The sequence below is a fragment of the Coregonus clupeaformis genome, chromosome 21 (assembly GCF_020615455.1).
Source record: "Coregonus clupeaformis isolate EN_2021a chromosome 21, ASM2061545v1, whole genome shotgun sequence".
In the NCBI taxonomy this organism is placed as follows: domain Eukaryota; kingdom Metazoa; phylum Chordata; class Actinopteri; order Salmoniformes; family Salmonidae; genus Coregonus; species Coregonus clupeaformis.
Window position 1 is genome coordinate 12289568 of NC_059212.1, and position 21759 is coordinate 12311326.

Below are 21759 nucleotides of genomic sequence, written 5' to 3' on the forward strand. Positions count from 1 at the left end.
TGTACTCCCTTTAGGGAGTTTTCAGTTCACCACTTTCTTATCACTATCTTCTTGATGTGATTTTCTTCAGGCTAGAGATAAGTCTACTCCCAGAAAACCAACATCGAGTCGTATTTACCACTCAGAGTGACCACAGTTCACTGTAGTGGTCTACAGTAGGTGACCATCTAATAGTGGCTAAATTCTCTCTGTCTCACAAATGGATAGAGAGTTTCCAGACAGTCTAAAGACCAAGGACTTTCTTCTCAGACATATTTCAGTGTGAGGCTGCAGTCTGCAGACCCCTGGGGAAAGAGTGATTGTAATGCTTTTACGGTTTAATGCTCTCAGGGATATTTTTAGATCTCGGAGGAACAGCGCGTTCTCTATCCCATAGCATCTTCTTTACCGCTTTCTTGCCCAAAGTCGGATTCAGAGAAATCTCTGTAACATTGGACAGAGAGACAAGCGATTATTTCTCAGGAAACCCACAATCCACAAAAATACGACCTATTAGATTTAATCTCAAGAAACACAAAACCTTCAGAGAAACTCCCTCTGCGAGGTGGGGATATTATTTTCATTATCTTGGAGCTCGACCTCCAAAAAATGTCTTACTTGGTCCTCCTCATCCCACTTGGGGGTAACGAAAGCCGCCATGAGGTTGTCCATTTCAACCTGACATTTTAGTCTTGTACTGAACCTCACTACAGGTTATGTACATCACTACCACATCATTACCACACATTTTTTTTGTCCAATTAGGATTCAATACAAAGATAATGTGGAGGTATGGTTCCGATGCATTCTGAGGGCATGTCCCAGCCAACTGATATATGATCTCTTGACGAAAGATACGAATATTGGATCCTCCACCCTAAAATGTTCTAAACCTATAGCTCAGCGTTTCCTAAACTTGGTCCTCGGGACCCCAAGGGGTGCACCTTTTGGTTTTTGCCCTAACACTACACAGCTAATTGAAATGATCAAAGCTTGATGATTAGTTGATTATTTGAATCAGCTGTGTAATGCTAGGGAAAAAAACAAAACGTGGGGGTCTGAGTTTGGAAACCCTGCTATAGCTGAAGCTGAAATGATTGCAACATGCGACTTTCACCCTTTTAATGTTTACGTTACGTGCTGCAACTCTCAGACTCACTTCTCACCCTGCCTTCCCTTTCCCCCAGGGAGTGTTTGCACCATCTATTTCAGTGCAATGATAGGGCAAAAAGCTTGTGTCCTCAAAAGTGTACTCGTTTTTGAATACACAAGCTCAAGTACAGTGGGGAAAAAAAGTATTTAGTCAGCCACCAATTGTGCAAGTTCTCCCACTTAAAAAGATGAGAGAGGCCTGTAATTTTCATCATAGGTACACGTCAACTATGACAGACAAAATGAGAAAAAAATATCCAGAAAATCACATTGTAGGATTTTTAATGAATTTATTTACAAATTATGGTGGAAAATAAGTATTTGGTCACCTACAAACAAGCAAGATTTCTGGCTCTCACAGACCTGTAACTTCTTCTTTAAGAGGCTCCTCTGTCCTCCACTCGTTACCTGTATTAATGGCACCTGTTTGAACATGTTATCAGTATAAAAGACACCTGTCCACAACCTCAAACAGTCACACTCCAAACTCCACTATGGCCAAGACCAAAGAGCTGTCAAAGGACACCAGAAACAAAATTGTAGACCTGCACCAGGCTGGGAAGACTGAATCTGCAATAGGTAAGCAGCTTGGTTTGAAGAAATCAACCACGGGAGCAATTATTAGGAAATGGAAGACATACAAGACCACTGATAATGTCCCTCGATCTGGGGCTCCACGCAAGATCTCACCCCGTGGGGTCAAAATGATCACAAGAATGGTGAGCAAAAATCCCAAAACCACACGGGGGACCTAGTGAATGACCTGCAGAGAGCTGGGACCAATGTAACAAAGCCTACCATCAGTAACACACTACGCCGCCAGGGGACTCAAATCCTGCAGTGACAGACGTGTCCCCCTGCTTAAGCCAGTACATGTCCAGGCCCGTCTGAAGTTTGCTAGAGTGCATTTGGATGATCCAGAAGAGGATTGGGAGAATGTCATATGGTCAGATGAAACCAAAATATAACTTTTTGGTAAAAACTCAACTCGTCGTGTTTGGAGGACAAAGAATGCTGAGTTGCATCCAAAGAACACCATACCTACTGTGAAGCATGGGGGTGGAAACATCATGCTTTGGGGCTGTTTTTCTGCAAAGGGACCAGGACGACTGATCCGTGTAAAGGAAAGAATGAATGGGGCCATGTATCGTGAGATTTTTAGTGAAAACCTCCTTCCATCAGCAAGGGCATTGAAGATGAAACGTGGCTGGGTCTTTCAGTATGACAATGATCCCAAACACACCGCCCGGGCAACGAAGGAGTGGCTTCGTAAAAAGCATTTCAAGGTCCTGGAGTGGCCTAGCCAGTCTCCAGATCTCAACTCAATAGAAAATATTTGGAGGGAGTTGAAAGTCCATGTTGCCCAGCGACAGCCCCAAAACATCACTGCTCTAGAGGAGATCTGCATGGAGGAATGGGCCAAAATACCAGCAACAGTGTGTGAAAACCTTGTGAAGACTTACAGAAAACGTTTGACCTGTGTCATTGCCAACAAAGGGTATATAACAAAGTATTGACAAACTTTTGTAATTGACCAAATACTTATTTTCCACCATAATTTGCAAATAAATTCATTAAAAATCCTACAATGTGATTTTCTGGATTTTTTTTTCTCATTTTGTCTGTCATAGATGACGTGTACCTATGATGAAAATTACAGGCCTCTCTCATCTTTTTAAGTGGGAGAACTTGCACAATTGGTGGCTGACTAAATACTTTTTTTCCCCACTGTACATAGTACAAATATTATGAAAATATGAAATAGTGGGGCAATAGGGCTTGAAATTACTGAAATGCTTTCTAAATATATTAACAATCAAATTATAAATGACTTACTATAAGATTTCATATGTCTTATAACTATAAAATAAATATGATCATACTTAGTGACAGGACAATATTGGCACTATTTGAAATAACTGTCGACAGAGAATTGTCTCGTAAATGTCCACTGAGTGGCGCAGAGACACCATTCAAATGTGTGCAGACTCGTTACAACTTCAGCTTTAAGCACACAGTGATTTCGTCCATCTGTGACCAAGATAAAGTGGGCTTCTTTCAATTCTATGAAATGATTTAGTATTTTGTATGTTGAGACCTCTAAATCCGGTTGAGAATATCACAGCGAGATGAATGGCTGGACTCGCTAGACTGTCACCGTTCATTTGCCGTCTCCCAAGCTGGGCTCACTCACTTTAGAGGAAGAGATAATGCTTTCTTTTCTGGATAGGCCAGAAAATGTGACACGTCACGTCCTATGCAAATGTGGGGTCTGAAACCTGACACATCAAGTCAGCTCCACTTAGAGAGTGGAAACGGAGAGCAGACAGATGGGGGGACATTAATGTGTCTGAAATGTAGAATTTCTTGCTGCACTTTGTAAGACCTTGCCCATTAACCAGGCACCACCAGTCTATTAAAGACCAGGGTTGAATATAAGAAAGTGCCGAAGAAGATGAGGGACATAATGCAGATTTCGAAATCTATTTCGAGTTAAGGTTAGACAGTTTTGGAGTAAAGATCAGAGTAAATACCTGGCTACACATTATTTCAAAGGTGCATTCCAAATGGCATCACGCAAAAGGGAATCCCCCTCTAATTTGCATACTGTCTGATTAGAGCATTTGGTTGACAGCACGCCTCAGGGATACAGACTCAAGGTCTTTAAAGTCATTGTAAGATCCTAGTCTGATTCCAATTCTTTTGACCACGAGGTGCATTCACCAAGATTAATGTTTACTTTTCTGTTCTCCTTTGAAGTATTGTCATGGTTGAATTAAGATTTAATGCGTTGCGCTTTTCTTGACTGTTTCACAATAGCGTCTGCTAGCCCTGTCACATGTATGTGGTAATATGTGAAATAACACCTTTTCAAGAAAGTAAAATGTCACTTGTCACATCATCATGATGACGCAAAATGCATCATATGATGCAAAACACATCATCATGGTGATGTGGCAAGTGAGACTTTGCTTTCTTGAAAATGTGTTATTTGACATATTACCACGTACATGTGACAGGGCTAGCAGAAAGTCCAAAAACATTTTGGGACTGTGTCAACAGTGGACTAACAAAGAAAATACCAAAAGCTAGTTTTTGAGTGGGTTTTGTCTTTATGAGCCTTGAGGCACGCTTTCAAACTCCCATGTCAATCTACTGCATGACACACATGGCACAACCAGGAACCACATCAACCCTTGTCACGTGTGTATCGTTTGAATACACTGCAGGTGGCAAAAGAGATGAATTTGTGCTATAGATGCACACTGAACATGAGATACAGTGATAGGTGTCATGTCACTGAGCACATAACAACACAAGCTGTTCTTTCAAGTTGTTATAAATGCAACAATTCTTCCATTGACTTCGATAATCCCACACAATAAGCATACTTTTTTTATCCTCCATGAGCTTCATGTCCCTTGGTGGGTGTTATCTTAATGAGTTTCTTCTTCAGAGCTAATGTAAGCACAAAGTAAATCCATAATAAAGCTGGTGGGTTTATTTACCCACACTCCCCTGCTGGGCGGTAGAGGATATTAACATGCCGTCCTTGTGCTCTCTCTGCAGATGTTGGAAGTTTGTGGAGTCTGACTCTCGGAACCTCTTTGGAGACCAGTTATTTGCCGCCTGCTCCAATAATAGTAGCAGCTTGGCCATAAACTAGTTTCGCTTAGCTTTCAATACACCTGGAAGATTATCAATAAATCCAGGCCCAGTTATTCAAAGCAGTGCCCTTTTCAAATCAACCGTTCCTCATTTACAGTTATCCCAGTAAATATATTTTTCAGAGAATGTAACAGTGGCGTGTCCAGGGGGGTGGCCCAGGATATCCATGACCAATGTTCCCTCTAAGCTGTGCGCAGCTCCCCGGGACTGCTGTGCAAGATAAATATCAGTCCCCGCAGAGAAGCATTAGATTAAACTTCACTCAACTTTCTAGAGTTTTTCCCGGTAGTTAACACTCTCAACGTTTCCCTTTACTGTGGGAATTGTGATCGAATCAATGCAATACTAGCCATTTTCAATGCAACATACCGAAACAAAACGAACTGTGCAAGACTTAGTTTGCAAAACTAACTATGCAAGAGATTATGTTGTAGGCAGAACGCATCAGAGTAGGATTCTATTGTGTTGACAGGCACGACTCAGGCCCGTACTCTACACAGACCGGTGTGCAATAACCAATCAGAGCTGCAGTAGGCCTATATGCAAACAGACCATTGCCATATATGGATCAGTGCCATTCAATTTGAACTGGACTGTTTTTACAGCACCAGCGGTCGTGAGTAGATGTGCTTGTTTTGAGATCAGATGTAGCGACGTGTGCACATTTCTACATTTGTTCATATCCTTTGCTAGTTAGTGAGTTATTAGCCCTGTTATAGATCATTTATAGTCAGCAATGGGGGAGTGAATGCTTTCTACAAGAGCACAAAACGTGTTCATTTCTAGACATCTTTGAAAAGCGAGTCAGGTAAATAGCTTCATTTTTTTTTAAAGCGGCAGTGTTGTATTTTGAGACAGGCTTGAATAAGCTAAGTAGCCAATAGGCAGAGGGTAGCATAATTTGTCTGATTCTCTGTAATAATGGTATGGGAATAATGATGCATTTTATTTTGTAAAATGGTTTCTTAAATCAAACAACACAATAACATTTTCAGTCACGTCCTTGTCTGAAGGACAAGTGGATAAACAGGTTAATGTGAAGCCTTGCATGTTTTTTTCCTGAAGTCTCATTGAATGTAGGCCTACATTGAACACCACACATTGGCTGCTACAGTAGGCTCTGAATGATAGAACAGCTATTTCCATGTTAAAATGTTATGGGATGCATTTTATTTTTGACGGTAGACCTACATTATGATCAAATAGCCACAGCAGCCTACTTGACCACTGTTACGTGTGCATCTTGGTCATAATTATCTATATATTCAGCGACGACCTATCAGATCTCAGACTTTCTGGGGGGCCTCGCTCGGATTCTTTCTCTGGTTAAATGGATTTAGCCTCTTCCGAATTAAAGGAAAATTAAAAACACGGATAGACACAAATGAGAAATAATTGTTTCTTTTTTTTATTGTTCCCATTTTTTGGAAAGCCTGGTTTCCCTTGGCATCCATGAATACACATCACTTTGTAGGCTGAATGTCATTACAATTATGGTGTTTGTAATAGATGTCCCTTTCCATTCAAATGGTGGGTACACAGTGCACCGTTCGGATGCTGGACATACACTACTGGTCAAAAGTTTTAGAACACCCACTCATTCAAGGGTTTTTCTTTATTTTTACTATTTTCTACATTGTAGAATAATAGTGAAGACAAAACTATGAAATAACACATATGGAATCATATAGTTACCAAAAAAGTGTTAAACAAATCAAAATATATTTTACTCTAATGCACTCTTAGCATTCTCTCAACCAGCTTCACCTGGAATGCTTTTCCAACAGTCTTGAAGGAGTTCCCACATATGCTGAGCACTTGTTGGCTGCTTTTCCTTCACTCTGCAGTCCGACTCATCCCAAACCATCTCAATTTGGTTGAGGTCAGGGGGATTGTGGAGGCCAGGTCATCTGATGCAGCACTCCATCGCTCTCCTTCTTGGTAAAATAGCCCTTACACAGCCTGGAGGTGTGTTGGGTCATTGTCCTGTTGAAAAACAAATGATAGTCCCACTAAGCCCAAACCAGATGGGATGGCATATCGCTGCAGAATGCTGTGGTAGCCATGCTGGTTAAGTATGCCTTGAATTCTAAATAAATCACAGACAGTGTCACCAGCAAAGCACCCCCACACCATAACACCTCTTCCTCCATGCTTCACGGTGGGAAATATACATGCGGCGATCATCCGTTCACCCACACCGCGTCTCACAAAGACACCGCGTCTCACAAAGGTCTAATGTCTATTGCTCGTGTTTCTTGGCCCAAGCAAGTCTCTTCTTCTTATTGGTGTCCTTTAGTAGTGGTTTCTTTGCAACAATTCTACCATGAAGGCCTGATTCACAGTCTCCTCTGAACAGTTGATGGTGAGTTGTGTCTGTTACTTGAACTCTGTGAAGCATTTATTTGGGCTGCAATTTCTGAGACTGGTAGTTCTAATGAACTTATCCTCTGCAGCAGAGGTAACTCTGGGTCTTCCATTCCTGTGGCGGTCCTCATGAGAGCCAGTTTCATCATAGAGCTTGATGGTTTTTGCGACTGCACTTGAAGAAACTTTCAAAGTTCTTTAAATTGACTGACCTTCATGACTTAAAGTAATGATGGACTGTCATTTCTCTTTGCTTATTTGAGCTGTTCTTGCCATAATATGGACTTGGTTTTTTACCAAATAGGGCTATCTTCTGAATACCACCCCTACCTTGTCACAACCCAACTGATTGGCTCAAAACGCATTAAGAAGGAAATAAATTCCACAATTAAGTTAAGAAGGCACATCTGTTAATTGAAATGCATTCCAGGTGACTACTTCATGAAGCTGGTTGAGAGAATGCCAAGAGTGTGCAAAGCTGTCATCAAGGCAAAGGTTGGCTATTAGAAGAATCTCAAATATAAAATATATTTTGATTTGTTTAACACTTTTTTGGTTACTACATGATTCCATTTGTGTTATTTCATAGTTTTGTTGTCTTCATTATTATTCTACAATGTATAAAAAAAGAAAAAAAGAAAGAAAAACCCTTGAATGAGTAGTCTATTTTGGAGTAGACGAACGTGCGCAGGTAACCTACTTAACCTTCTTTTTGAAGTGATTTGTTTGACAATCAGATGAACATGACTGGTTGTGTTCATGACACATTAAAAGGTAATACATTTTTACAGTTAAATTACATTACAAATCTTTTCTATAAAGTCCATAGAATAGGAGGTCCCCTTAATACATTTTAGACCCCCCGCATTTCACGGGATAATTCTCACTCTGGGTGGCACTTTCAAGGTAATTTACTGCTGTATGCTAATACCGTTATATAGAATCCTGACCTTGAATGCAAACACTATAACAAGACTTTTCGAATTGATTTATGATTTAATTGAACAGCTAAATGTACCAAACCTTAGCTGAAGCATTTAATGCGTTGAACCATCGTAATTATATAGAAAAAATCCACCTTGCATTGATTAAGGTAAAAAATGTTATGGCCGTCCTTAACTGGATCTGTGCCCCACCTTGGCCACCCCATTCACAATGTTCAGGACACACCACTGGAATGTAAGAAACAAAGTGTTGATCAAGTTGCCAAGGGATGTCTCACACTGCTTCCTCAAAACATTGGTGATAAAACATTAATTGTATTTCCCCCTAAACACAGTAGAGCTCAACAGCAATGTTTTATCTGTTTGTTTTTGCCAGGTTTTCACACTACAAAACCATTTCCTCCCAGTAGAATAAGATTCGTGGTGAAGGGGAGCTAGTTCTCTAGTTCAAAGACAATTGATCTAAATTCACCACTACAGTTTATGCTTCAAAGTAACAAGTGCAGCGAATTTAAATTTTGCAAACAGGTCTTATTTCTTAATTTAGATATTCATTTGATTCCTGCAACTTGGCAAGGGTGTGTTATTTCCCCTGACGTTGTTCTCAGGATTATTATTGGGGCATTTGCTCGGGATCTGCTCATCAGAAGAACATTTTTATAACAGGGTTGAGACGAGTTCATTTAGACAAATCACTCCCAGTGTCTGAATAATGATATTATGTGCAATGCAGAAATCATGAGCTAAAATTTGCATGGGAAAATGGCATCCTGGAATATGGTTTATATTGTTTTTGGTAGTGGGCCCCCTCTTTGATTATAAATAAATCTGATAGTGTGGCTTTAACAATTTTCAAATAAAAACATTCTGCCTGTTGATCAAACTGTATGGAATTCTACGTCAGATTATATGTGTCATGTGACAGTGTTGTAGAGACATTTTGTCAGGATGCTTTAAGTTTTACCTGATACTCGGTCTGTGTTGTCATGATTCATGTCTACATCCGCTGTAGTGTTTGTCTGTGATTATATGACTACACGATGTAAACGTTAACGTATAGCTGAGAAAGGTAAACTAGGTTCTGTTTAAATAACAGAATTCCAAGGCTGTTAGTAAAGGCCTGTCAGTGAGTTGAATTTGAATTGAGTTGAGATTTGAATAGGAAATGAGAGTGCCTTTTCAAAGAGCACAGACCAGAATAGGAGAAAAAAGGAAGTGCTAGTGACTGTTCTGTCATAGACATTTTCCAACCCAAATATTTCCGTTTTTGACAGAATTTCACATAACAGCGCCACGGTATTTCATTTCGTTTTAGAAATACACATAACATATTTTTTGTGAGTTTCAAGAAACACAAACAGAAGGCTGAGTCACATTCCCTTCATTCTTCCCTCCGTCCTGTTTACCTACCTTTTATATAAACGCTCTCTTTCTCTCTCTCTCTTTCATTTCTCCCTAGTGCACTCCCATTGTCGGCCATGGATTCGTGCTGGACAAGTACAAATGCCAATGCCGGAGAGGCTTCTATCACCCTAGCAGAGTGGCACTCAACGGCTTCACAAGTAGGTTTGCTGTTTCCCTACCCAGCAACATGGGGCATCTGTTCACTCCACTCTGATTTCAATCACTTTATTTTGGCATTAGCAACAGATGTGTGTGACGGACCAACATGGAAATCAAGGGGCACCTGTGCATCCGTTTTCATTGATATTGGTTTGGCATCATGATAATTTGTTTCATATAGGTTTAATAAGTGTTTATAATAGCCATGTATTTTTTGTTGATATTGTTCATTTGTAATTTGTAGGATACTAGTCTGCTAGGTTGGTTGGAGAGCTGATGGAACGATGGGTGGAACGATGGAAGGAATATTTTCTTTTTGATACCTCTCTACAAATACCTTGGATGACTACAAGCACAGACTTAGGTTAGAACCAGGGCATATGGAGTAAAGTATTAGTATGTATACACTCCTTTTCATAACATCTCCTAGACGGCACCCCTGGGGATGCGACGGCCTTATTGGAATGCAATGGGAGACTTGAAAGTAGCATCGAGGAGTGAAAGTAATCTTCAAAAGCCCACAAACACGCCATAAAAAATGATTTAAAATGCATCTCTCGGGCTTAGATTGGATTGTAGGAGAGATACTCATTTCCACTTCTGAATTGACCTGCCACTGTTATTCTTCACAACCCAATTTCATTTATTGTTGTTTCCTAGCAACAATCAAAGCAATAAAGAAATAAAGCATTAAGTAAAAACTCGTGATGAGAGGGTCTCATCTTCCAAGTCATGGCAAACCCCATGAATTTAGATGCTGACAAAAAGTGAAAAGATTTCCTTTCATATTTCTTTGATTAGTCAATGTTTTTTCTTCATTTTACTCATATAAAATAGTTCATATAAGAGGGTGTCCATGCATAAATATGTTCAGCAACCCTTTTGGATTCCAAAAGGGTTCTTTGGCTGCCGATGATTACAGAACAATACTATTGGCCTCAGTCTGCCTTAGTAGTAATGCAATAACTGCGACATACCCACCTGGCTAGCCAGCGATATAGTACTAGCAGGGAAAATGTGCTGCCTCTTTCTCTCTGTTGGTTGTTATGCAAGCTGGCTAATGTTCTTGTCACTTCACTTGCTAGCTAATGTTAGCTAGCAACCTAACCTTACAGCAGAGTCATGTAGAGACTCGACAGCTGGAATGAGAACAAACTCCATCTGCCTAGCCAGTAATGCAATGACTGTTTATCTACGTGGCTAACCAGCCACAGTAGCAGGGCAAATTGTCTGCAATTTGTGTAGTGCTTCTTGGGCTGATCATGCATTCCTGATTAGTTGGCTCACTTAGCTAGCAAGCATGCTGGCTCAATGGCCAGGCAGCAGCCTATTGCTATGAAGGTACAGAAAACTAAACCAACAACAACCAAACGAACCAAAATTGGATACATTCTAAACGCAGGTCCAACGAGAGGAAACTTGGCTAGCTAGCATTCATTTGTTTATGCAGGATCTTGTGATGAGTGAAATGCATACTAGGTCCATGTTTACAAAATGTGATGCAGTATTGACACGTGCTATCAAATACTCCCACGTTTCTTGTTTGTCCGCTTGCTTTCAGTTATCCTCCTAAATTTGGTGGTCAGTGGATAAAGTATCTATGACTTGAACAAATTTGTCTGAAAATGAACTAGTCATGAGTTGTTATTGCACATGTGTAATCATAGCTAACCAGCTGGCTCATGTAGCCATCTGCTCACGAGTCTAGCTGCGTCTAGCTAGTTAGCTAGCTATTGTTGTCACGAACTAGCACTTCACATAGGCTAGCTGAGCTGTTTTATTAGAAAATGGCTGAGATGACTCTTGTAGCTAGCTAGCAAGTCCACCTCCGCGACAATGTTATTGCGGTGCGGGAATGTTAGATTAGTCTTAATTTTAAGATAACCTTCATTGAAGTTTGTGGTTGCTACTGGTTATGGATATGAGGCAAGAGAAATTGTCCACCATGTTTTTTTGTTTTGGACAGGGCTCAAAGTTTGACGTATTGATATTTTGAAAACTGCCACTCATTCAGTGAGTAACTAGGCTACTTCAGACAGTGATGATAACAGGGCATTGGCAATGGCTTGGAACCCCATTTCACCCAATCAGATTGCAGATTTTTCCGAACCTGTTTTATAACAAGCTTTAAAGATGATAACAGTATGACTGATGAATCTCTGTCAGCAATTAGGCTCTTTTTAGCGAGGGATTATTTCAGCTGAATTCTCTATCACTTCTTTGTCTCGTTTAGTTTTTTTATTGTCGATTCAAAGTGTGCATATCTTTAATTGGGGACTACATTGTCATCTCAGTCTGCGCTTGTTAACTGTGTTCTTAACAGACAGTATGCCTTGGGAGATGTATTGTGTGTGTGTGTGTGTGTGTGTGTGTGTGTGTGTGTGTGTGTGTGTGTGTGTGTGTGTGTGTGTGTGTGTGTGTGTGTGTGTGTGTGTGTGTGTGTGTGTGTGTGTGTGTGTGTGTGTTTGTTTGCAAATACGCAGCAGCACTTTACTTCACTAAATCGAAGCACTGTTTTACTGTGACTGGGTGTTTTGTGGTTTGTCCACTCCACATGATTGATTGTTGTCTAAGACAGGGAACAAACCATTTTTTAGCGTGTTATGGTTTGGTGGCCTGGGTTGTGGTCAGTAGGATGAAACAGGGAGGTATTACATGAACTTCCAATAAGAACACAGTTTTTTGTTATCTGTTCCAACAACATGTGGTAACACTTAACTTAAAGCCTGCAAGTAGGCTATAATGCGTTATGATGCCGTTATAATGCACAGTAAGACTTGTCATGTATGACCCCCTTATAATGTCTTGTAATCATTGCTAAAGACATAGCATACAGTATTTTAAGCTTTATTATAAGACTTTATAAAGGCTCATACATACATGCTTATAACAAGTTATAACGAACAGTAGCTGCAGGATAGGCTTTAAGGAAAGTGTTACCCAACAGGTTTTGCTTCAGTGTCCTCCACTCAACACAACCCTGGTCTTTCTTCACACATGAATCAGAACAACAAATTGCGAGAAGACATACAACCCACTGCCCCTGTTCTCTTTAGTGATATAACCATATCCAGAGAGCCTATACAGGGCCACAGCAGTTATGACTCAGTGATGCTCTTACCCAATACCCATTGAAACACCAACAGAAGGGTTTACATGGTCTTGAAGAGAGAGCATGATTACAAAACCCACTCTTTGATTAATCTTCCACTGAAGTTGACTTCCTTTTGGTAAGGCTATCTCTTCAGCCCTACACACACACACACACACACACACGCGCGCACACACACGCACGCACGCACGCACGCACGCACGCACGCACGCACGCACGCACGCACGCACGCACGCACGCACGCACGCACGCACGCACGCACGCACGCACACACACACACACACACACACACACACACACACACACACACACACACACACACACACACACACACACACACACACACACACACACACACACACACACACACACACACCCTGTTGTTCTAAATGTTTTAACTTGTGAATGTTTCACTGTAGATCAAATGGAAGTCTTGTTATTACCAGCTGTTTTCCATCTGTAGTACTTTTGTACTCATTGGCAGTTTGTTTATTTTGTTCCCAAACAGCTACTCTTACTCGGATCAGTATAAATTATACACAGAAAGAACGACATTGAGAACACACTTTTCTTGAACGTAACTCAAATACACAATGTTATTGCCTCCCCAATGCTACCATGACACATCATCCTCCACTGTATCTCCTCGGTGTTCTGTCTATCTGCCCTTTCCAGGGAAAGAGAGCAGTGGTCACGCTCACGGCAAGGACCCCTCGGATGTGTCCAGTAAGTGCCTGCCGTGCCGTGAGGGCTGCCCCTACTGCCGGGATGACATGCCCTGCCTGGCTCAGGAAGACGGGGCAATCCGGCTTTCTGTAGCCTCCTTCCAGGGCCTTTGCATGCTGCTGGACTTAGTGGCCATGGTGCTGGTCTACCACTTCCGCAAGAATAAGGTAAGGGCTCATTGGGAGGAAGTAGGGGTCAGGGGTCAGGGGTTAAGCAGGTCATTATAGAGGAACTCCATCCAGAAAACATACGACTGGTATTATGTTTTTCAACAAAGGTATTACTGGTATTGGTTGGTGTTTGTGTTTCCTACACTTGTGATTTGGATTTCTGGTATGTTTTATTATTTGTTATAAGCTTGTATTAGCCCTTATAATGTTTTTCTATGCTGCAACGTACTGAAATGGCTTTTATTGAATTAGTCAGGATCATTATGAGATGATTTCAAGACATTTTAGGTGAAATTATATGTACAATTTGTAGTAGCATCCACCTGGGTGAAGCATGGTAGCCAATTTGTGCCAGAATGTTCATCACACAGAATCCTGTTGGATTTCAGTAAACTGTTACTGGATTGCCCTTTTTGAATGGTAAGAAAGAGAGACCAAAATATCTACTGATTCATATCCTCCAGGACCTGCATTGAAGAACACAGCTGCGGGGAGTGCTGACAGTACCACTGTGCCAGTCCAAGGTTGTTACCCAAATGGCACCCTTTTCCATGTATAGTGTACTACTTTGGACCGAGGCCCATATGGCTCTGGTCAAAAGTAGTGCACTATGTAGGGAATTAGGACGCAACTCAAGTGTTGTGTCAGAACTCCTAATATGCAGTTTATTTGACTACCAAATGACTACCACCGTCGTGTCGTCAGCAAACTTGATGATGGAGTTGGAGTCGTCCGTGGCCACACAGTCGTGGGTAAACAGGGAGTACAGGAGGGGGCTAAGCACACACCTCTGGGGGACCCCCGTGTTGAGGGTCAGCGTGGCGGAGGTGTTGTTACCTACTCTCACCACCTGGGGTCAGCCCGTCAGGAAGTTCAGGATACAGTTACAGAGGGAGGTGTTCAGTCCCAGGGTCCTAAGCTTGGTGACGAGCTTGGAGGGAACTATGGTGTTGAACGCTGAGCTGTAGTCGATAGACAGCAATCATTCTTACATATGTATTCCTCTTGTCCAGGTGGGAGAGGGCGGTGTGGAGTGCAATTGAGATTGCATCATCTGTAGATCTGTTGGGGCGGTATTCAAATTGGAGTGTGTCTAGGATGTTTGGGATGATGGAGTTGTGTGCCATAACCAGCCTTTCAATGCACTTCATGATTACAGATGTGAGTGCTACAGGTCGGTAGTCATTGTGACAGGTAGCCTTAGAGTTCTTGGGAACATTTGACGGTCTTCTGTTGTAATAATGGATTCCATTGACATAGTGCTTTTCATCAGATCTCAAAGCACTTTACCTTGATCTGGAGTGACTCATTATTTCATCCAACACCAATTTGTAGTAGCATCCACGTGGGTGATGTATGGTAGCCATTTTGTGCCAGAATGTTCATCACACGGAATCCACTTTCACAGTGGAGAGGTGATGAGTGATTGGGCCAATTTGAATCTGGGGATCCGATGATTATAGATGGCCATGATAGTGTGAGGGGCCAGGGTGAGTATAGCCAGAACACTGGGGTTAACAGACATAATCAAGCACTAAGTGTCATGGGATTTTTAGCGACCACATAGTCAAGAACTCTGTTTCATGTATCATCCTAAGAAGGGCACCTTTTGCAGTACGTATTCCACAGCAGTGATGGTTATTGACACACTATAGGACAGGGTTAAACAAACCTGTATATGATATTCCAATATGGTGACATTACACTCAGATGTTTTCCGATCTCAATTATTAGAAGCAGTCTAATGTCAAGATGATGTCTAATGTCAAGATGAGTCCACACATCCCAGGCCATCTGTTTTGTATATCCAGCTACAGTATATGCCACGATCCAACATTTATGGAAAATATGTCATTTCCAGATTTGCAGTGCTTATCTTTTCCATTCCTTCTGGGTTGAGGCAGACAATATAGCTGGATCTATATAACCTATGGCAAGGGATGTGGACTCATTGATTTTGGAGTGTAATGTCCCATTAAGACTAAACATACCGGTAAATGGTGTTCCAAAATATGAGCTAACTGCCTCTACTGTGGTGGTCGTTCTGTACTTGTGGTGTGAAACTGATTAGTCATATTTATAGCAGCTTGGGTTGTTCCCTATAAGAATCTTCCAGAAATACAGTTCAGATGAGATGTCCCTTGAGGTGTGTGAATTTACATATTTACATAAAAGACATTGCCTTCTATGATATAATGAGTAATTACATTCAGCCCAGAGTTGTCTCGCCATCCTCACTCGTTTTCACTAACATGATTGGTTAGCAGAGCAGTTCAACAAAGGGACCATCTTCCTCATTCATATCCATTGTGTTGTGCCATTGAGTCAAATTCATTATTTATTTTCAGCTGAGTAGATACATTATGAGTGAATGGATGACAATTTCTCTCATATGATTGTGTAGATCATCCTAATAACTCTATGGTTGATTGATGTTACACTACATGGCCAAAAGTATGTGGACACCTGCTTGTCAAACATCTCATTCCAAAATCATGGGCATTAATATGGAGTTGTTCCCCACTTTGCTTCTATAACAGCCTCCACTCTTCTGGGAAAGCTTTCCACTACATGTTGCAACATTGCTGCAGGGACTTGCTTCCATTCAGCCACACGAGCATTAGTGAGGTCGGGCACTGATGTTGGGCAATTAGGCCTGGCTCGCACTCGGCGTTCCAATTCATCCCAAAGGTGTTTGATGGAGTTGAGGTCAGGGCTCTGTGCAGGCCAGTCAAGTTCTTCCACATCGATCTCAACAAACCATTTTTGTATGGATCTCGCTTTGTGCACATGGGCATTGTCATGCTGATACAGGAAAGGGCCTTCCCCAAACTGTTGCCACAAAGTTGGAAGTACAGAATCGTCTAGAATGTCATTGTATGCTGTAGCGTTAAGATTTCTCTTCACTGGAACTAAGGAAAAAACAGCCCCATACTATTATTCCTCCTCCACCAAACTTTACAGTTGGCAATATGCATTCGGGCAGGTAGTGTTTTCCTGGCATCTGCCAAACCCAGATTCGTCCATCGGACTGCCAGATGGTGAAGCGTGATTCATCACTCCAGAGAATGCGTTTTCGCTGCTCCAGAGGACAATAGCAGCGAGCTTTACACCACTCCAGCCGACGCTTGGCATTGTGCATGGTGATCTTAGGCTTGTGTGCAGCTGCTTGGCAATGGAAACCCATTTCATTAAGCTTCCGACAAACAGTTCTTGTGCTGACTTTGCTTCCAGAGGCAGTTTGGAACTCAGTAGTGAGTGTTGCAACCCGAGGACAGACGATTTTTACGCGCTACGCACTTCAGCACTTGGCAGTCCCGTTCTGTGAGCTTGTGTGGCCTACCACTTCGTGGCTGAGCCGTTGTTGTTCCTAGACATTTCCACTTCACAATAGCAGGGCAGAAATTTGACAAACTGACTTGTTGGAAAGGTGGCATCCTATGACGGTGCCACGTTGAAAGTCACTGAGTTCTTCAGTACGGGCCATTATACTGTGAATGTTTGTCTATGGAGATTGCATGGCTGAGTGCTCGATTTTATATGCCGGTCAGCAACGGGTGTAGTTGAAATAGCTGAATCCACTCATTTGAAGGTGTGTCCACATACTTTTGTATGTATAGTGTATGTTCTCTATTGTTGAGTCTCTCTCTTTCTAATTTTTTTTTGTAGAGGATCCGAGCGTCTGGTCTTATCCTCCTGGAGGCCATCTTGTTTGGAGCCTTGCTTCTCTACTTTCCCGTAAGTCTCCAGTTTAGACGTGTGTTTGTGTGTGTGTGTCCGTGACTGTGTGTGTGTGTGTGTGATTGTGTGTGTGTGTGCAGGACTTTGTGTGTGTCTGTCTGCATGCCTGTCCGTTGTCCACAGCTATATATTACAGCTATATATTAAAATGGCACAAAAAACAAGCTACAGACATCCTGGACGACAACACAGCTGGTGTGTGTGAGTAATGCTTTAAAGTGTGTCGTACAGTCCAACCTGGAGCGCCACACAGAGTTTTAACAGACGGGGGAGCTTACAGCCAACGTTGCATGGCGTTATTATGGAGCGACAGGGATTTCAAATTCACTCAATACCTCCATTGGCTGCCAACAGCAAAACACAGCTGTCTAGAGAACACATTTGGAAAAGGATCAAAGAAAGAAGGAAAACAGCCATAGATGTAAACCACACAGGAGGGACTATTAGAAGTCTGTTGACAAGGATGAGGTTCGGTGTTGTTTGCTAAAGTGAGCTCTAGCGATTAGGCTTTTCCTCTCAGGCTAGAGTTGGAGCAATGTCATTGTAGCAATGTAGTATTTACGTAACTTAGTAGTAACGTAACTTAGTAATAACACAACTTTATAATAACGTAATGTAGTAACAACGTAACGTGGGAACAATGTAACATAGTGACAACATGGTAACAACGTTATATTGTAACAATATTACATAGTAACTACGTTATGCACTGGGAGACCTCACCATGTTTTTTTTTTCTTACTGGACATCATTTTGGTGCATTCCACACAAATGGGGAGATAAACCTAAGCCTATCAACAATACTACTACGGTTTGGTTGACATCATTATCATTGTGATATACTTTTAAACCAGGGGTGCACCATTCCAGTCCTCAATGTTCCTGCACCTTGGGCTATTCCTGGACTCCCATCCCCCCGAAATATCCCTTCCCCTTTTCATCCCTTCTGCCACAGGACCCAGGAACTCCTCACTCCGGTGTGCTCATGCAACCCTGGCTATCTCTCTCTCACTCTCTTTCTCCCCCTCTCTCTCTTCCACAGTGACGTGCTCTTCTCCTCCTGCTGCTGTTGCCACAGCCTCAGCTTAGTGCAGCTTCTCCACTGTGGCGCTCGATGCATTTTTAAAGAGTCCATCAAGTTCTAGCGCAACTTGTATTAAAAATGAATCTGCTGGTTAATTTATTGGGAGGAGTTGGGGGTATAGAGAAGGGAAAGAAGAGGGAGCCACCTTAGCAGGCTGGAAACAAACATGTAGCTTCCTTCTCTTTCGCTCGTTTGAGGGTCCCATGCGAGTTATACTCTGCTGGGTATTGCGTGTGTGTGCTATTGCGTGTGTGTGTTTGCGTGTGTTTGGCCTAGTTTTACGTCTCGTTTGGGACGCGATGTATTTTGGCCTGTCGTGGAGGAATGGGGGGCTTGCTGTTCTACATGGACAGGGCTTGGTTACTACAGAGGCCTGGATACAACTAATACTAGCCAGAGGTTATCAGTACAGTGAGTGGGTCAGTTTATGAAGAACATGATCAAATGCAGTTAATGAGTATGTAACTGCTATGGCTATGTTTGGGGGGTATACATTATAAATCCTATTGTTGTCATTGGAGTGTTGTTGTGATGTCGCTGTTGGGTGTGTGTGCTGTGTGTGTGTGTGTCCGTGAGTATGTGCGTGTGTGTGCACGCTCTGTACACCGTTACATTTCGCTCCTCAATCAAACTCACAACATTCCCGTCTCTAGCCCCAGATACTACTGTACATTAAGATAATACAAGTAACTTTGAAGGAAACCAACGTGGTAATGCATGTATGATATACAGGAGTCTGTCTCTTGCCTGTGTACCAACCAGAGGCATTTACTTTTTCATTTACTTTACCGATAGCATCACCGCCATAAGCCCTCCACCGGGTAATATGGACGGGGCTTTATATACGTTTTTCATGACTCGCATACAAATGACAAGCTTTGGAACTTTTAAGGCCAGCTTACAGCCAGAAATACATGTCAGCTGAGTGCAGAAATTCCTTGATTCCCTCAATCACATTTACAGTCATGATGCATGAAGCGAGAGCCTATTTTTGATGGAAGGAAAACTGAGAGCCCATGATGAAAAGATATCGATAGTATTACTTCTTAATGTATGGGATATAAATGCATCGGACAATTAGGTTATACTTACTTACTTGCTTTTTTGTTCCTGGAGGAACATACACTTACGAAAGATCCCTTGTGTAGCTTTCGGCCATGACAAGTGGATGCAATTAGGGTATACTAGTAGTAATTGTGGATCTTTCCTACATTACGCACATGCATTTAAATCCATAGACTGTAGGTGTACCTATTTCGCTATCCCCTGTCTGCGAGATGAGTGCGTAAATGTACATTTACATTCTAGTCATTTAGCAGACGCTCTTATCCAGAGCGACTTACAGTTAGTGAGTGCATACATTTTCATACTGGCTTCCCGTGGGAATCGAACCCACAACCCTGGCGTTGCAAACGCCATGCTCTACCAACTGAGCTACACGGGACCATAAATCAAAGCTTTGCACAAATGTTCTATTGACAGTGTTTGATATAGGCAAAACTTTGGGTAAAGGAATAAGAATGCAGGCAACTTGTTGACATAAGCATCTATGAAATGCCTAGATGTACTGCTTATGAAGGGCCTGTGGATGGCTTAATAATGTGTTAGGAAGTCCTTATGCAGGTAACCTTCAAGAAAAGTGTTTCCAACATTTTCCAACCTCCCACCAGTTAAAACTGCATCTAAAGCTTCTCATATCATCATGAAAGTGTCCTTATGTACAGCTTATGAACGTAGTATGTATGGGTTATGAATGTGTTATGAAGTCCTTACCTAGGTACCTTTCAGGTAAAGTTTTACCAACATTTTCTTCCAGTGAATTCTGCAGCTAAATGAGGCCTCCTCTCACATCATGGAAGTGTGATATGTTCTTCACGGGTTTGCGTGTGGCACTGTGCCATTGTTTCATTCCATATCCACGAGAACATTTCCCCTGTTTGCGAGTTAAGCGGGCTGGTTGCCGATGTTCTGCCATCTCGCCGCAGGGGACAGGTGCTGTCGCTCTGCTTAATTATAGAGGATGCCTGCCATCTCTCAAACTGACACACTGTATACCTCGAATTGTGAGATATACCACAGAGATGAGATAAAACTGTATCTCTGTGAGCTATATTGTATAGCTGTGGATATGCGAAGGTTGTACTAGACCTGGATTCAAAATGGTATTTGTTGCCTTTCAAATGCTTTGAGCGTTTTGATTTAGCTGACCTGGAGGGCCAGATGGGTGGGGTTTTCGCCTTTGGTACTATTCCATTGGTTCCATTGTGCCATACTATTTGAACGCAGGTCTGGTTTGTAGAGTAAATACAGTATGTAAACAAGATGGTTTCCCAAAGGAAATGGGATCGGGATGGCTATCACACTTATTTGCAGGGATAGGTTGTGAGTATCGTGGAAGAGTCTAAAACCTGGTTCTGTTTGTTATTTTGCTAAAAGCCAGCAAAGCAGTTTAGTCTGTGGAGCTGGGACAACAGCTCAACTTGAACATTCTCAAATATGTAGACTAGCTCTTGAGAAGGACATTACTAAATTGGCTGACAAACTGGTTGTGTGGTTGACATAATAGTTATATCGTGTATTCAGTATAGTTTTATAACTCAACTCCATTTTAGTCGCTTCAGATGTGACATTTGCGATTCTGCAGCTGCTGAAATATATAATGAAATAAGTGAGTCAGCATACAGAAACCTCGCAATCAAGCATTGCCCTTTGTTCAGTTTACCATGCATGACCTCATGCCTCCATCCCGGCTCGGCCCCTTGCCTCTTTCAATAATGAGCTAGAATGAACTTCACACGAAGCTAACGGCAGGGCAATATTTTCCAAGCAGCTGCCTGTGACTCACCATCTAGACGACATCCAGAAAATGAGACGACGTGAAGGGTAGGAGGCAGCCAGCCTGGCCCACGGTCAGACATTTACCCAATGTTCTTCTGCTACTGGGTTTGACTATTAACAAAAGGTGAAGTTGTGTCAGCAATGCAGAAAGATAAATGGGAGTGCCTGATGCCTCATTGATGTGTAGTCCTTTTACCTGCCTAGGGACTTCAGTTGAAAATTAGCTCGCTGGCACAAAATCTGTCACCTTTACAAAAAAGCTGATTCATGTGCATTTTCCCTGTCAAATAAACCTACAGTTATAAAGTAAATTCAAGTTGTGGCCTGGGGTGGTCCAGCATGTCTATGCTGTTGCTATGTACCGCTGTAGGCATGGGTTTGAATCCAATCCACTGCTCTAGCACACACGCCTCC

At 42.0% G+C, this 21759-nt stretch overlaps 1 protein-coding gene across 1 annotated transcript in view; it reads left to right on the forward strand.

Moving 5' to 3' along the window:
• LOC121534929 (probable G-protein coupled receptor 158) overlaps nucleotides 1-21759 on the forward strand; it is an 86500-nt gene that overhangs the window by 47345 nt on the left and 17396 nt on the right. The window contains exons 3-5 of the mRNA XM_041841553.2: nucleotides 9571-9673; nucleotides 13462-13679; nucleotides 17352-17420. Coding sequence (XP_041697487.2) covers nucleotides 9571-9673; nucleotides 13462-13679; nucleotides 17352-17420 — 390 coding nt within the window. The remainder of the gene's footprint in view (nucleotides 1-9570; nucleotides 9674-13461; nucleotides 13680-17351; nucleotides 17421-21759) is intronic.